Source organism: Dicentrarchus labrax, unplaced genomic scaffold (genome assembly GCF_905237075.1).
Source record: "Dicentrarchus labrax unplaced genomic scaffold, dlabrax2021, whole genome shotgun sequence".
NCBI classification, from domain to species: domain Eukaryota; kingdom Metazoa; phylum Chordata; class Actinopteri; family Moronidae; genus Dicentrarchus; species Dicentrarchus labrax.
The window spans coordinates 20,416,637-20,433,003 of NW_026136705.1; the positions used below are offsets into that span (position 1 = coordinate 20,416,637).

At 41.3% G+C, this 16,367-nt stretch overlaps 2 protein-coding genes across 2 annotated transcripts; both read left to right on the top strand.

Moving 5' to 3' along the window:
* The first annotated feature begins 202 nt into the window (after positions 1-202).
* LOC127363728 (clathrin interactor 1) lies at positions 203-12,241 on the top strand. The gene is made up of 12 exons (XM_051400563.1): positions 203-507; positions 4,567-4,671; positions 4,883-4,979; positions 5,557-5,665; positions 6,080-6,265; positions 7,003-7,171; positions 7,517-7,727; positions 7,822-7,903; positions 8,067-8,144; positions 8,818-9,140; positions 9,275-9,458; positions 10,064-12,241. The coding sequence occupies exons 1-12, from the start codon at positions 467-469 to the stop codon at positions 10,468-10,470; spliced, it is 1,992 nt and encodes a 663-aa protein (XP_051256523.1). The 5' UTR covers positions 203-466; the 3' UTR covers positions 10,471-12,241.
* A 132-nt stretch (positions 12,242-12,373) lies between these two features.
* On the top strand, positions 12,374-16,279 carry LOC127363734 (transcription factor Sox-3-like). Its single transcript, XM_051400575.1, has 4 exons — positions 12,374-13,672; positions 14,528-14,767; positions 14,909-15,143; positions 15,273-16,279. The coding sequence occupies exons 1-4, from the start codon at positions 13,219-13,221 to the stop codon at positions 15,538-15,540; spliced, it is 1,197 nt and encodes a 398-aa protein (XP_051256535.1). The 5' UTR covers positions 12,374-13,218; the 3' UTR covers positions 15,541-16,279.
* Positions 16,280-16,367: the final 88 nt, after the last annotated feature.

Here is a 16,367-nt window from a genome sequence, read left to right on the forward strand (position 1 = left end):
CTACCACCATTGAAACACAAGTTCACGTTTTGTAATGTTAAAGTTGCACATAGTGGTTTTTAAAGAGGAGATTACAACATTTCCAGACACGGTCCTGACATTTGTCCATTTATTTTATACCTGAGGAGACAACGGGGTGAAAACTAACATTATAAATCATCTACAGGAATCAATAACGACTCAATTATATGGTCTTCATTGGCTCATTGTTCCTGCACCACACCGACTCTGTGAGCGAGGGCGCATCTCGACGCTTCGGTGACGTAGGCAGAGGACGACGTTTCCGTAGCAACTGGGGCCGGACCGTTACCCGCAGCGGCTGCTCGTACCAGCGGAGCTCGTCGACAAGCACCAGAAAGGGGGGGGGGTTGTCGTCGGTAACCGGATACCACCGCTGTCTTGTGAGGGCGTAGGGACACGGGGGCGACGCAGTATCGAGGCGGCGAGCCCGCAGGTCCGTGCGGAGATGCTGAATATGTGGAAAGTCCGAGAGCTGGTGGACAAAGCGTGAGTACCGAGGCGCAGGTGGAGCTGTGTGGCTAAACCGATGCTAACCGGGTAGCTAGCGGCTTTAACCGGGCAGCATCAGCGGCTTTAACCGGGCAGCATCAGCGGCTTTAACCGGGCAGCATCAGCGGCTTTAACCGGGCAGCATCAGCGGCTTTTATCGCTGACAGAGGAGCTGTCAGCTGGGAGCTCCGATTAGCTGGCTAGCTGCCAACCGTCAACCTTGTGGCATAAATAGAAAATGTGTGTGTGTTTTTTTACAATGGCTCCCCCCCCACACGCACACACTGGATTGTAGAGAGTAAAAAAAAAAAAAAAGCCACATTATTACACACTGAAAGCTCGACATTTGTTTCCGATCTAGACTGAATGCTATCCAGTTAGCTAATTCCGCTAGCATTGCTAAGCCCAGGTCGGCTCTGTGTGTCTGTTGTGTGTCTGTTGTGTGTCTGTTGTGTGTCTGCTGCTGCAGAAACACGCCCTGTCCCACCCCGGGGATGATGCCCGCTACCTTCACCGTGCATTCACATAATAATATTACACCCGAGCTAGAAAGCTAAACGTTAATGATGCCAAGCTGAAGTGGATAGACAAATTGTTTGTGGAATTTCCTGTCAAGTAGCTACCGACCATGTCTGACAGTGTGACAGTGTGCTACACCGGTCTAACGAGGCCTGAGCCCCCCCCCTGGCCCCAGACGGAGCTTGTTAGCACATCAGACTGTAGTAGAAGCTAATGCTGGTGTTGCAGCATACTACACCGTGGTTTATCTGAACTCTAGGCTACCCATGCTTCTTTGTGTTATCTCTATTGTTGCAGGTATAGTGTGCAGTGTAGTGTATTGTTTAGTTGCAGTATAGTATGGTTTAAACCGGCTAGGGTTGTGAAAACAAAGTCGGGTTTTAAGTAGATTTTACACAGAAAACTGTCATATTGTATTTAATAGAGCAACAATAACACAGTTACATGAAAAGCATGAGAACAGTGAAAACCAGATCTAATGACAGTATGCAATGATGGTTCAGTTAAAATCAACCTTATAGAGTCCACAATCTTCATCCAACGTTAAAGGACATATGAGTGTATGAACTCATAATACACATCAGAGTCATGACTATCTGGATTGATATCAAAGCCATACGTCATAAAAATAGCACTCGTAGAACCAGACTGTTCTTTCTATAGAGTAACTAAAAATCAGAATTTGCCCTGTTTGAAATCCAAATATTAATATATTATAAGTAGTATGTCAGTGCTTCATCTGCTGTCACACATCAACTTTTTAGATTCTCCTCTTAAACACTGATCCAGTCTTTTAACAGTTCATTCCCCCAAGTTTATTGTGGGAATGGCTCAATGTCAATACTATAACCTTGAATCTGTGAGAACATTATAAATCAGATTTTTTTTCCTGACTCAAATAACACCTAAGAGAGAAACGTGTGTTCGGTTTAAAAGCACACACGTTATATAGGGTCTAAAGAGCCTCCTGTGACAGCAGAAGAATCTGTTTTTTGTTGTTTGTGTTCGTTTTAGGTTTTTAGGTTTTTAGATGTTTGTATTGTAGATATATTTCAGTAAAGTATATGTGCCTGTTATCTGAATGCAATCCATGCATTCAGTAAGGATTAAGAGCCGAATTAAGTATTTTTTTCATTTTCATTTATTTTTAATTATACACTCGTAACTTTATCAGGTACACCCATAAAATCTAATGCAGTGCAGTAAAAGAGCTCAGTCATGAATTCTACCTTTTATAAATATAACTTTCAGTTTTGATTAACACTGTCACATTAATTTAACTATATGTTTATACTTTACTTTGCAGTGGTATTGAACTGAACTGCACTATATTGAGAAATTTATCTAATGTTTTGCTCACCCCATTTAAAAACATGAGCAGGGATATTAGAAACACATTTCATTATAATGCAGTAAGGTACAACACCCCAACTAAGAAATAAACATACAGTATAGTAACACCTCAACTATTCTTTGTCAATATTTTCTTATCTCTTTCAACCAGTTTCTTTGTTTTTGCATATGAGGTTGATAATTTAAAGTTGGAGGTTTCGGTTCCCTGTGGATTGTTAATGTGGACATGCATTTTGATTACAATCGTGTAAACAAGGTTAACCACAGACTACCATTAGATGCATACTGTGTGGGTGCTGTATTAGCACTCATAGGTATTCTGTCTGAACACTGAAACGTCTAAACAAAATGTTGATAAAACTTAGGGTACAGTTTGGCTCTCTTGCACCATTACCAAAAGCATCTTTTTTTTTAGGGAGACCTACCCTTTATTTTTGGTCGATTGATTAAAGAGTTGGTTGTTGTCAGCCGAAGACTGAAGTGTAGGTAGAGTTTTGGTCGAGCAAGATTTTCTTCGTTTGACTACAGCTGTAGAAATCTATACATTTTTCCCTGTATACCTTTTTATAAATATTGAACAAGGCTACCAACAGGAAGTGTTTTTTAATTTTCTTTATTTACTTTTTCAATCCTATTAACAAAACTCAAAGTAAGAATTCTAACATGAAAATGTTTCACTTTGTCTGCTCACAGTTTGAGATACTGTGTTCTCCAGGAAGGAAGGACCGATTTATTCAAGATGAAGTAGTTAGAAGAAAGTCGCATTAAGTAGAGATGAGTGAAGAGACTGAAGGAAGGGGATAAGAAGAGGGAATATATCAAAGTAGCACAGACGGAGAGATCAACAGAGCTTTAGATGGAGTAATAGACACCAGCTCCTATCAGCTGTTGGTGCCTGGCTGGGCATGATGAATACACTCTATTATTGATCTACTTCAACAGAGTTGGCAGCGGCGGCCTTGCTTTTTCTGCAGATTAAGAGTCACGCTATTATGGAGCTCTCGCTGTCTGTGTCTGTCTTATCAGCTGACAATAACACAGTCAAAAGCTGTAAATGTACAGATGCCTCTGACTTTCCTTTAGGTGGGAGGGTGGCAGGGCTCAGAAGAGAAAGAGATGGAGGGGAAAGGTAGGAAAAGAGAGCAACTGCTGAGGAATAAAAAAGTGATGATGGGTTTGAAAATCGGGAGAGGAGAGATAAAACCGGGTAGGAAATGATGTGAACTTGAAGAAAGGCCAGTTGAAGAAGTAGGGATGAATGACAGGCTGAAGGAGCTGCACATAAAGTTATGATGGAGAGGAAAATGTGTGTTTCAAGTTGCAGTGCTGTGGCTGTGTTCTTTTTGTTAGGGGTCTGTAGAGCAAGCCATGGCCATAAAGAGATGTAGCACACACACAGGAAAACAAACACAGCAGCAGGTGAGCCCACAAAAACAAAAAAGGCAGGAAGCAGACATTGCTAATGGGGGGAGGTTTGGCTGTGTTTACCTCGATGTTTTACATACACACACACACACACACGCATACTCTCAGACAAATGGATATACACACCCTTCTCACCCAATATGCTTTTGTGTGCATGTGTGCACACATGCATGACTGTCCTCTGAAGTGCAGTGGTCAGGATGCAGGCTTTTAGAAAGCTGTCATTCATTATTCAGTGAGCTGAGATTCTTCTTGTCTTACTTGATTTCATTGTGTGTTGTGTGTATGACACATGAGTGAGTATAACTATTGTGATCATCTGGTTTTCCACCGTTCTTCTCAGCTTGAGTGTGTGGTGTGCATGAGTGAGGTGTTGCCATGGTTGAACAGAAGGTGGACATCTGTGATGTGTAGAGAGTGTGTGTAGAAGTTAGATACGATAGTGACGCCGTAGTGTTCTGCCCTTGTGTTCTACTGTGTAAATGTGTCTGTGTGTTTTTAATTGTCAGTGTTTTGGTCTGTCCGACCTCTGGAAATATGACCACCTGAGTGTGAAAGGGAATCAGCATTGAACATTTGCTGATTTGGAAAGGTGCAACAAGACTGACTGACTGAAAGACAGTAATAAGCACTGTGGTCATAATAAGTGAACAGACAAGAAAGGAAAGCCACATTGTTTCACCTTGTCTAGGTCTGAGATACTGATGTTAATATGAATATATTATTGGTGTAATTTATGAAGAACATTTGTGTCAACAGCACCAATGTGGTGATGAACTACTCGGAGATCGAGTCCAAGGTGAGAGAGGCCACTAATGACGACCCATGGGGACCCTCCGGACAACTGATGGGAGAAATAGCCAAGTATGTGTAACATACACAACAACTGCACAGTGTTCACATACACACATTCACATAAGGTGTTTTATTAAGGAGAAATAAGAGTTCTGTAAGAAAGACAAGTAGGATTTAATTCTCCCCCAGCTCTGTTCTTTAGACCCAATTCTGCTTTGTTTACCTGCATGAGTTTTCCCAGCACTATAATTATTGTGTGTGTGTATGTGTTTGTGTGTAGATCTACCTTTATGTACGAGCAGTTCCCAGAGGTGATGAACATGCTGTGGACCAGGATGCTGAAAGACAACAAGAAGAACTGGAGACGAGTCTACAAGGTATGGCGGGTTGGTTGTTTCCCAGGTGTGCCTGTGAATCTTAATTCTGTATTGTTTCGTCAGGATGTATTAAAGCTGAGTGTCAGTGCTTTGTTGTGCCTGTATGATTGTACATGTGAGGTGCAGTGATTTCAGAAGGAGCATAGTTTCAGTTTGACTCTCTGCTGTATTGAGGGATGTTTCTTGGTTCCTTAATGATTCCATGTGTACAGGTATGAATGAATCCTGTATATGTGTAGTGCAAACAGCGGTACAATCCAGCTACATTCGTGTGTCCTGCCCAAGTAATCATATAAGACTAGAAATGACTAAGAATATGAAAAGATGATAAATTATGCAAGAGCCAAGGAGGAATGGGATTGGATTTTGAGGAGAGCAGTTCGAGAGGGGATGTGAGACAGGACGGGGAAACTGTCAGAAGAATAGTTGAGTAAGGCAGAACTGACCTTAAATATTTTTTTAGGAAAGATTATTTCTCACTGAGCAATGGTGACTACATCCCCCATAATTATCTCTCTTATGATGTCTCTCACTCCATCTCGGGGTATCTCTCTTTTTGTCTGTCCCCCTCTGCAAGGCTTTACTGCTGCTGGCCTATCTGATCAGGAATGGGTCTGAAAGAGTCGTCACCAGTGCCAGAGAACACATCTACGACCTACGGTCTCTAGAAAACTACCACTTCATTGGTGAGTCTCTAAATTAAAATCAAATTAAAATTAGCTGTGTGCAAACTAGACGCTACCAGAAAGATGATTGATTGTTAAGATAGAATAGGTTAATTAATAGGTTTCATTCTCTGGGGAGCATCAATACACTATGCTCAACAGATTGTCATGCCAAACTTTCCCTTTGATGTTAATCATCCTCGTGTGCAATTAGAAATTTTGTCCTGATGGTGGTTCTACAGGAAATAACCAAAAACATAACGATTGATCGTGTGTCTGTGTGTGTGTGTGTGTGTGTGTGTGTGTGTGTGTGTGTGTGTGTGTGTTGTGTGTGTGTGTGTGTGTGTGTGTGTGTGTGTGTGTGTGTGTCTGTGTGTCTGTGTGTGTGTGTGTGTGTGTGTGTGTGTGTGTGTGTGTGTGTGTGTGTCTCCCCAGATGAGAATGGGAAGGATCAGGGCATCAATGTGCGTCAGAAGGTGAAGGAGATGGTGGAGTTTGTCCAGGACGATGACAGACTCAGAGAAGAGAGGAAGAAAGCCAAAAAGAACAAAGATAAATACATTGGCGTTTCCTCTGACAGTATGGGAGGAGGAGGAGGTGGAGGAGGAAGCATTAAGAACGGTAAGTAATTTATCTCCTTTGACAGCTTGAGTCATGTGGATTAAAATTATAATATAACTTCTCAAACCCAAAGGATTTAAAATTCATTGCAGGAACAATATGATGTAAAGCAATCATGAGACTTTTTAAATGGGTATTTGAAGTTAAATTGCCTGGACTAACAAGGAATTTGAAATATTGGTTTATTGATTACTTGATTCATTTCTAATTTGATAAATGTCTAAAAAAGGACAATCAAAAGAGCCCATTGATACGTCTTTAGTGTCATGAAACACAGAACAGCATTATCACTTTGGATGATCTTTAACAAGGAATTGTCAAGTTTTTTAAATGAATAAATGACCTAAATCAAAACGGTTATGGATTAAATTTATTCCAAATGATTTATTGTCTTAGCATTAGATTAAAGCTCCTATTGATCCAGTAAAGGAAAATTTCAGGTGACTGCTTAGCAGATGTCCCTTTTCCCAGTACTGTGCCTGTTTCCTTGCTAAAAATATGTTAAATTAGTCAGTTAATCAGACAAAAGAACATTATGGACCAAGTGATTAATCAAAAAATATTTAAAAAATAATTTGCAGCAGCTCTAATCTTATTGTAACATCATATAGCTGAAATTAGGTTTATACCACTACACCACTATGTCCTTTGGTGAATGTCTGTGAAACTGCACAGTTACACAACTTAAATTCTCTCTCTTTCTCTCTCTCTGTCCTTTTCTGTCTTCTTCCTTCCAGCTAATGAGCTGGATCGGAGTAAGTGGGATGAGGACTGGGATAAGAGCAGAGGAGCATTCCCCTTCAGTGAGAAGCTCGGAGAGATCAGCGACAAGATAGGTAGCACCATTGACGACACCCTCAACAAGTTCAGAAAGAAGGAACGAGACGACTCACCCGACAGAATCAGGTAACACACAGACGATGTCCACAACACACTAATACATGTTAATAAGACATCTGAACAAATGGTAGTTTTAAAATGAACTGAGGGTGTATATGGAAGTTACTACATGCTGTCTTGGTTGAGCATAGTGTTATTGCAATAGGTAATTGGCTTCTTTTTAAATAGCTGCCTTTTTAAACTGAGATAACGCCACCCACTTGTTGCACATCAGCACTGGTTGCGTGTCCTGGATTATGCATTATATAACCAAACACACACAGACAAACAAGAATCTCAAAGCAACTAAACCGTCAATAGTGAAATCTCCTGAGTACTGCTTCTCATACGTCCTTCGTCTGGTTGCCATAGCGACAATGAGGAGGACCGAGCATCCAGAAACGGCAGGCAGGAAACCCTCGAGTTCAAAGATGAGGAAGAAACTGTCACAACGAAGAGCATCCAGATCACACAAGCAACAGAAACCACAACCACCACCACGCGGAAACGCAGCGGAGCAACAAGCAGCAAGACTCTGGACCTGGGAGCTGCAGCTCACTACACTGGAGACAAGAGCCCAGAGGTACTCACACAAAAGACTTGTGCTTTTCCAAATGTGGGACACATTTTCAATACTACACATTTAATCACCTTGTCCTCTCTACTTCTCTCTTTAGTCATCAGTCAGGCAGTCTTCCAGTAGCGGTCTAGCTGACTTACTAGTGATTGACCCTTCATCCAATCCGAGCACTACAACAGGTAACTAAAAACTGTTACACACTTTGAGATGTGGAAGAAAGATATGCCATGAAGGGGATTTACAAATTTGGTTATGTGGTGTACAAGTTGTGTCACCTTTTGCTGGAGAGTTTTCAGTCCTTTTGCTTTTTTTATGAATGCATGTATGTGTCCGTCCATCCAGGTGGCAGTTCAGACCTCATTGGTGGCTTTGCTGACTTCTCCTCTCCTGCAGCTTCTGCCAGCCTCCCAACTTCCACCGGTAAACTTGTTCTTGCCTTTCACAGCTCTTCTTCTAGTGGTTGTAGGGTGCTTTCATACCTGTAGTTTAGTTAATTTGGCCAAGGGGAAAGATGAGAGATTGCTGCATTTTGACTGATTTTCTATTAACAAAGAGGAGTAAACCTGAAGTTGTACAGACAAATCGACTGAATGTTCTAGATAATGACAAACTGTCAAAAAAGACCTGTCTCTTTTGTACAGAAATATTCTGGGGGCTAGCTGCTACTACTACTGTGCAAACTTCTGCAGTTAACATGCTTTGCCGCAACCCAGAATGCAAAGCGGTTTAGCTCAAACTTGCAGACTACACCTGGATAGTTGGGTTGGATCACATTTTCATCACAAATGAACAGGTCCAGAGTTTATGTGGGATCAGACAGAGATTACCTCCTCTCTAAGGTCTCTGTGTGGTAGTTTTGGTCCACATCTGAGTGCACCAAGAAGGAAAACATACCAGAGTCCAATTTAACTCGACTAAAAAGTAAAGGTTTGAAAACACCCTCAATTTATTTATCTTCTTTTAGTGTATTAAGATTTTTTATAGTGGATTTTTAGAAAATGAATGTAAACTTAATGAAGAACACAGTTCCTGGTAGTTCCTGTTAAAATCCAATATGTTACAGTCCCAACTCAACATATCACTCGACTCACAGCTGCTGCATCATCCAATGGAAACGGAGAATTTGGAGACTGGAATGCCTTCTCAGCCAATCCACCAGCTTCGTCCAGCTCTGGTCCCTCCCAGCCCGTCACTGACCTGTTTGGCAGCGTCCAGTCACCTACAACCCCAGCCCCTAATCCCGCCACTGTCCCGCCTTCTGCCGAGCTCTTTGACCTCATGGGTGGAGTAAACCATCAACTAACCAATCCACATACAACACTGAGTGCCTCTCAGAGCATGACTTTTTCTCTGGGAGGGGCGACGCCAGGACCATCTGTTGGTATGCCCACCATGCCTCTTTCTCGGTCTCAACAGGTAGGTACAGTACATATCCCAGGAAGTCCTAATTTGTCTCAGATTGTAAGAAAATCTGAAAATGTGGTAGATTATGAATGCCACTGAAAATCTTATTGAATAAAATAATTTAAAATGTTTGCAATTTATTTCAGAGCTTGGGAGGTATGACATCGCAACAGCCCATAGGACAACAGCAGAAGGTTGGTGTTGGAGGTCAAGGATCTTTAGGGTCGACCTGGTCTGACCCCTCTGTCAACATCAGCCTGGACTTCCTATCAGCAGGCCTCAACCCCACTAAGACACCACCCACACTCAACAATATCATCCAGCAACAAGGTATCATGTTTCTATACTGTGATTCATTTTCTGTATGCAGTTTCCACAGCATGTGGATGTAAAAAAGTTATATATATATATAATGCAAGGTATATGCAGGTCTCGAAAAGTCTTAAAGAGTGTTGATTTCAATCTCCTAAAAAAAGACAGGTCTCAAAATGATTCATATTAAAAAGTCCTGAATTTCATTTAAAGGTCCAGTGTTGGTGGTGTTAAAATGTGATATAAATACATGGACTGGGTAAATAATACTAGGCCATACTATCTCTAGTAGGTTTCATGGATATCTTTCATACATTGGCTGGTATGACCATGAAACGGGTATTAAATTGAATTCTGTGTGGTACTACAACATATTAAAAAGAACCCTGCAAAAACCTTGTTATAGGTTTCAAAGTTTTTCAAGGTTTCAAATTGAGGATTTTAATTCAGCAAGTCACCAAGTGATTTAGTGGGACATGTTGATGTCAGTGGACATTTGAAATATACATTGTTTAGCTCAGTTAATTACCTAATAAAAATTACCCACCTCCTGTTACACAGTATAAGGCTTTATATGGTAAAACAGTGTATTAACTCGTCCCTGCCCATATGTGTCTGTGCAGGAGTGCCTCCTGTCAACCTGTTGGCCCAGAACTTCGGAGGACTCAACCTCAGCTCCCCGCCCCACGTGACACCCATCAGACCACCAGCCAACGCCATGATCGCAGGCAATGCCATGACGATGGGCATGCCCGCATCGATGGCAACCGGCATGCCTGCTTCCATGGCAGCGAATATGCCCTCTTCAATGACCACGGGCACCATGGGGATGGGGGCAATTCCTGTAAACCAAGGCATGATGGGAATGAACATGAGCATGAATATGGGCATGGCCGCTCCAGTGATGATGGGTGGTATGGCTGGCATGGGAGTGCCAGGAGTTGGGATGGGCCTAACACACTCCATCACCCCAGCTGTGGTTCCACCCAAACAAGATGCCTTCGCTAACTTTGGCAGTTTTGGGAAATGAAGGAGTGCAAATGTGTGTGTGTGTTTGAGTGTGTGAGCGTGAGTGTGAGTGTGCATGTCTGACATTATGAGAGTATGAACCACTGAAGGACTGCTGTACTTGAAGACAACCTTGCATGTTTCTCTTATGCTTCTGCTCTCGTTGGCGAACTGGCACCAGTGATGGTTCACTATGATCTTGGAGGTATGGGGAGAGCGCCCACTGGTGCCCCCTTACCCAATGGTAATTTGATGATGTCATCAAGTAATGTCACATAGAGGACGACCCTAAGAGCAGGGAAGGTGTCTAGCCACAGCTTCTAGTCCTGTGGTGAAAGGATCTTCATCTTAACCTGTTTTTATATATGAACTACAGTATATCCCCACACCATTACAAAGAAATCACTGCAAAACGTTCTTCTCTGTGACTGAGAATTCAATCAGTACAACTCTGTATTGTAGCCCAAGATATCATGTTTTGTATTATTTAACCAAATTCTATCACAAGATTTAAGCCATTACATTATTGGCAGGGGGTTTCTCTCGATCATTGTGCAAACAGTATAACAGCTGCAGTATCTGGAGTACACTGAATCCACACTCTGGTCCTCCAGCAGAGAGCAGGATGGGTGTATGTGTTGATATAAAACTGTATGGTGGTACTTATTCTAGAGCCATATTAGGGTGGATGAAGCACATATTACACCCTTTTTTCTCTCCCCTCCTCTTTTTATCTGGCTTGACTCAGTGTACAGTAAGACACTCAGTCCTATTGTTTGTTGATGTTTAAATGACAACATGGGTGAGGCCTTGAACTGCTCAGAACAAAGGTCCTTAAAATGCTGTTGGGCTCTTTGATATTACAATAATCGCTCACGGTTAGAAGTGATATTTGTCCTCTACTTAACATTTTTTCCTTCTGTCAGATGAATGCGCGATGAAAGGGTCAGTCAGTATTTTATTCAGAGTACTATTCACTGATATTTTCTCTTTATTTCTGAGCCACATAGATTTATGCTGCCTAGTCTACTTTTGCACACATACAGTTTAGGGTTAGAGGTACAGGTTTTTAAAGAGTATTTTCCAGCTGGCTGTGTGAACAGAGGGTAAACGATGGTCACCATTTTAAAGACTCACATTCCTCTAAATTTCTTCCATGTTTAAGGCAGTTGCACATCACAGAGTTTTGTGTGCGACAACCCAGCAATGTACCTTTTAATTACAAAGTATTTTTGCCAGCAGACATTTTTCACCCTGCAGCTCACTTGGTGGTGTAACGGTGGCATATTTTTGCGCCCCACAAACCACGTACTATAAAATTACCGCCGTAACATCGGACTTGGATTAGATAAATTGGCAATTATTTTTCATTAGCTGAGTTTTAAATTGTTTCTATCGCTAGCTGAGACAAATCTAAAAGGTTTTTTGGGGGTCTCGATTGAAGTGTACGTGTGAGAAAAGCGTGAATGAGTGTGTGACTTTATGTATGGGTATAGTTTTCTCTGTTTGATGTGCAAACACAGCTAAGCAGAGCCTCTTGTCATTTTCCGAGGCACTGCACTCCAAATGACCAAATCTTTATTTTGTTACTCTCAGAAGGATGATTCCATAGCTATTAGTTTAATATTTTATTAGCTTAACTTGTAGGTTCATATGTTCATATGGGAGAGCTACTACTAACATAACTTAGTTGACGGGAATCATGTTTTTGTTTCTTTTTCGGTACATCTCGTTTCATTTGATTGTACTCTATATTTTCTGTACTTCATTCGACATTAAATTATAATATTAAAGATTAAGTTTCCTCCTTTTTTTTTTAACAAAGCACAACCTTAATTAGTATCGTTAGTAACACCTGTGTTTACCCTGCGATTTCATGTCAAAATGGTGGCTGTGATAAAGGTCTGTTCATTCATCCAATTGTGAAATATGGTTGAGTTAGGTGCAAATACATGTTTGTGAGGTACACGGTAGCCTTGATCTTTGACCACCAAATTCGAATCAATTCATCATTGAGCCCAAGTTGACTTTGTGGATCTAATTTGAAGAAATTCCCACAAGAAATTCCTGAGCTATCTCGTTCCTGAGGCCACAGTGACCTCGAACCTCCAAAATCTAATCAGTTCAACTTTAAAGAAATCCCCTCCAGGCGTTCCTGAGATATTGCGTTCATAAGAATGGGACGAATGGACAACCCGAAAACAAACATCTAATATTTATATAAATATTTTCTGAAGGAGAAGGGACCTTACTTCCTCAAGAGGTTGGGAGGGTTACTTTAAAAATGTAATCCAGTACAGTTACTAAATTACCTGTTTAAAAAAATCTAGTCTGTAAGGTAAACAAAGTATCATAATACTTGATTACTTTGTTACTTTTGGATTACACCAATATCAGTAAGAAGTATTGATGCTGTGAGTGTATGTAACCTTTGAAAAGAAGATGGAAAGAATTTTATAATTGTAATGCTGCTAAATAATCCCATTTTTTTTACTGAATGTACTGTAATGGATTACAGTTACCTTTTGTTTTGTATCCTGATCACATAACCTGTAATTATTGTTTATTGTTTGTCCAGTCCGTTATATTAAAAAAAACTGTTTTGCCTTAAAAAGCTAAATAGCTGTTAGCTTGAACGTCACAGCCGTTGAGCTCTTTCAACGTCCAGAAACGTTCTGTTGCCAGGGCAACCAACGGTTTTTAATTCAACACGAAAATCCCCCAAAAATATACAGTGATAGTCGCGACCCTGGACACAACCCCTCAAAAAATGAAACCAGAAAGGAGTCCACCAACCAGACACACTGCCGCCGGCCAGGACCCAGCGACGGCCGCCTCTCAGCGGACCGGAGAGTCGAATAAACCGCTGGACGGGGCCGGAAGTGGCTCCTGGGAAGAGTACATAGCCTCCATTAGAGCCAGTTATCAGTTTGGATGCGGAGACGGAAAGATCCCGCCTTTATCCACCGTTATAAACAAACCACCCGGTGGGGTCCGGTTAGAAACTGTCACTTCAGGTTCATGTCCAACAGCAGCAGCTGCAGGTTCCCGGGTCAGTGGTGAGCAAAGTGTCCCGCTCCAGGTCACCGAGAGGCCGGGTACGCCACAGGCCACTGCGGCTGGAGAACACCTGAACCGGAACCCCAATCCGGCCCTCCTCACACCGACCTCACCCGGACCGGGAGCCGGAGACTTCAGATTTAACATCCAGCCAACGGAGGAAGGTACAGTAAGTAGTCCCTTAAGGTCTGTGTGTGTACTGCGGGATGGGAAAGGAAGCAGAGGAACAGGAAGATAAAGAGGAAATATGTGGGAAATCTAAATTAAATTAAGAGAACATAAGACAAACTTGTATTTTGTTTTAGATAAAGTTAGAAAGGGAGAATTGTGAGATTGTAAATCACATTAAGACATTCAAGTTAGACCCATGAGTCAGTAAAATTAGATTTACAAGACAACTAGTCAGAATTATGATATATTAAAGAAAAAATATGATGACTTAAAGTAAAAATAAGACAGATACCACATAATATAGGTCAAAATTCTGCGATAGTAAGTCAAACATTGGACTTTCTGTGTCAAAATTATGAGATATAAGTAAAAGGTTTAAATCTGGGTCAAAATAATGATATATTTGTAATAACTTTGATAGTAAATCAACAGCAAAATTCTGAATTCTTTGATTTATTATCTAATAAGTTGTACATAATATGAGTATTTGTTTTATTTATTTTGTCATCCCTAATATTTCATGTTTTATTCTTTTCCTGGTGGGAATGTGTTTCCTTGAATCTGGTAAGTGTCTAGAAATCAGCATTTGTTATATGAGCTTCAGTTCAGATATACATAACTCCAAAATAGATAAATCATCTGTGTCCCAAAATATATTTAATAACAAAAGGGAAAATAATGAGAAGATGGAGTTTGACAGACAGTATTTAGGGGCATTTCTTCATTAGGTGTTTTATCTTTCTGTATGTCTTTTTGCTGTAAAACATGTTTGTCATATTCCAGATTTCTAAGGGAATCTTTTTCTACAACTGCTAGCAAACTAATTAGTCCCCAAACGTCTCCACCAGATCTGATGCAGATGCAGTCTGGACGAGACAAGAACGGATACATTAAGCGGCCGATGAATGCCTTTATGGTGTGGTCTCACATCCACAGATGTGCCCTGCGCAAAGCCTGCCCCGGAGCCAGCATGACAGACACCAGTGTTCAGCTGGGCTGTGAGTGGTCCAAGCTCAGTAAGGAACAGAAGAGGCCGTACTATGAAGTGGCTCACAAACTGAAATGCATGCATACGCAGCAATTCCCCGGTACGGACGATTACTCAGCTAAATACTACACTGTTTCTTACTACTGTGTCTCGTATGGGAACATACATTAGGATATATATAAATATATAATCTGTTGTTTTTTCACTTACTCTGGCTTTCTGGTTTGTTATATCATGCCAGATTATGAGTTTCACCCCCGGAGGAAGAAAGTCAGAAAGTGTTTGCCCTTAGGACAGAGAGCAGGACATCAATCATCAGTCTTTGTCTCACAGGCCATGCCCCAAGCTCACTCTAGGTTGCAGTGCCCTAGTATGTATGCCATGATGCCCCACACTGTGGGCTACTATCCCTACCCATCTTGTTGTCAGTATCAGCCAATGGGCCTCTACTCCAGGCTCCAGGTCCAAAGGTCAAGGTCAGTGAAGTGGGAACTATTTTCTTACAAGGCTGTAAGCACACAGAATTCCCCATTCAATGACATTTGCTTTGATGCACTCAAATACTAGCAGTAATTTCTAATTTACTTGCTGTGTGCGTATATCAGGATTTTCTACAGGTACCAACATGCTAGCAGCTCCGTGGAGGAAGTGAAGAATTACTACAATACTTACCTGCAGAGGGATGAGACCGCTCTGGCTGCCCTCGCCGGGGAGCGTCATCCAGCATACGTTAGTCATGAAGTCGTCATTAGCTCTACGACAACATCGGGGAGCCTTGAACAGCCTGATATTGTCACCTGCCAACAGCTTTCAACCAGCAACAAAGTGGAGTGTATATGTGAGGATGATGTTGATGTTGTTGGACTTCTCTAGGTTCGGCACACACAAGGTCAAATAGGTCAAATAAACAAAGTGCCCTGTGATGTGTTAGTCTGCTTTTGTAATGAGGTGAACAGGTGTAGTTTGCCTGCAGCAGAATATTGGCAGAAGGACTCTGCTGTCCTGACTTCAGTGGGAGGTTTATTCCACCGAGCCTTGACTGAGATTGTGCATTATAACTAAATATTGCTTGTATTGAGCTGGAAGGTTAAATAATTGACTGCAGAAATATTATATAGTTTATATACAATATAATATAGTTTGACAAATGTATCTTCACGCAGAGAATGAAGCTGTAGTAAGTGGACCTTGTGTTAAGAGTTTCGGTGTCTCTGTATTTATTCTGGTTTGCAGGCCCACTACCAGATGACCCGTGAGGGTTCATATGGTCAAAGACTGTTGTTCCCAAACCCCAGAGAGATTTATAGACAAGCAGTTAATCCTTTCATACTCTATTCAACTGCACACTGGATGATTGGTGTGATGTGTTACGTTTTTTTATCTTTTTTTTAAGGGAGAAACACAGAAGTCGAACAGGAAATAATATTGGTCATGTTTCTCTAAGTCATGCCTGGACATGAATCATCTGATTCTTGACTGATGTTTTAGGATGATAGCATGCAGATTTTGTTATGGATTTTAATGTTGGGTATGTAAATACAGTTTTAAATACAGGACATGTTTACATACAGGTTTTTACTACAGTGGGCACAACAAAATACCTACCACCATCACAGCAAACACACAGAGAAGTGGTACGGAACATGCAAAAAACAAAAAAACAAACAAAAGTGTGAGTGATTCGGGTCCAACTTATCAAC

Bases quoted from the DNA above. Each gene is read 5' to 3' on its own strand.
- LOC127363728 (XM_051400563.1), top strand. From the start codon at position 467: ATGCTGAATATGTGGAAAGTCCGAGAGCTGGTGGACAAAGC. The intron at 508-4,566 runs GTGAGTACCGAG...TTGTGTCAACAG, and splicing joins CGAGAGCTGGTGGACAAAGC to CACCAATGTGGTGATGAACT. The intron at 6,266-7,002 runs GTAAGTAATTTA...TCTTCCTTCCAG, and splicing joins AGGAGGAAGCATTAAGAACG to CTAATGAGCTGGATCGGAGT.
- LOC127363734 (XM_051400575.1), top strand. From the start codon at position 13,219: ATGAAACCAGAAAGGAGTCCACCAACCAGACACACTGCCGCCGGCCAG. The intron at 13,673-14,527 runs GTACAGTAAGTA...CGTCTCCACCAG, and splicing joins CATCCAGCCAACGGAGGAAG to ATCTGATGCAGATGCAGTCT. The intron at 14,768-14,908 runs GTACGGACGATT...ATATCATGCCAG, and splicing joins GCATACGCAGCAATTCCCCG to ATTATGAGTTTCACCCCCGG.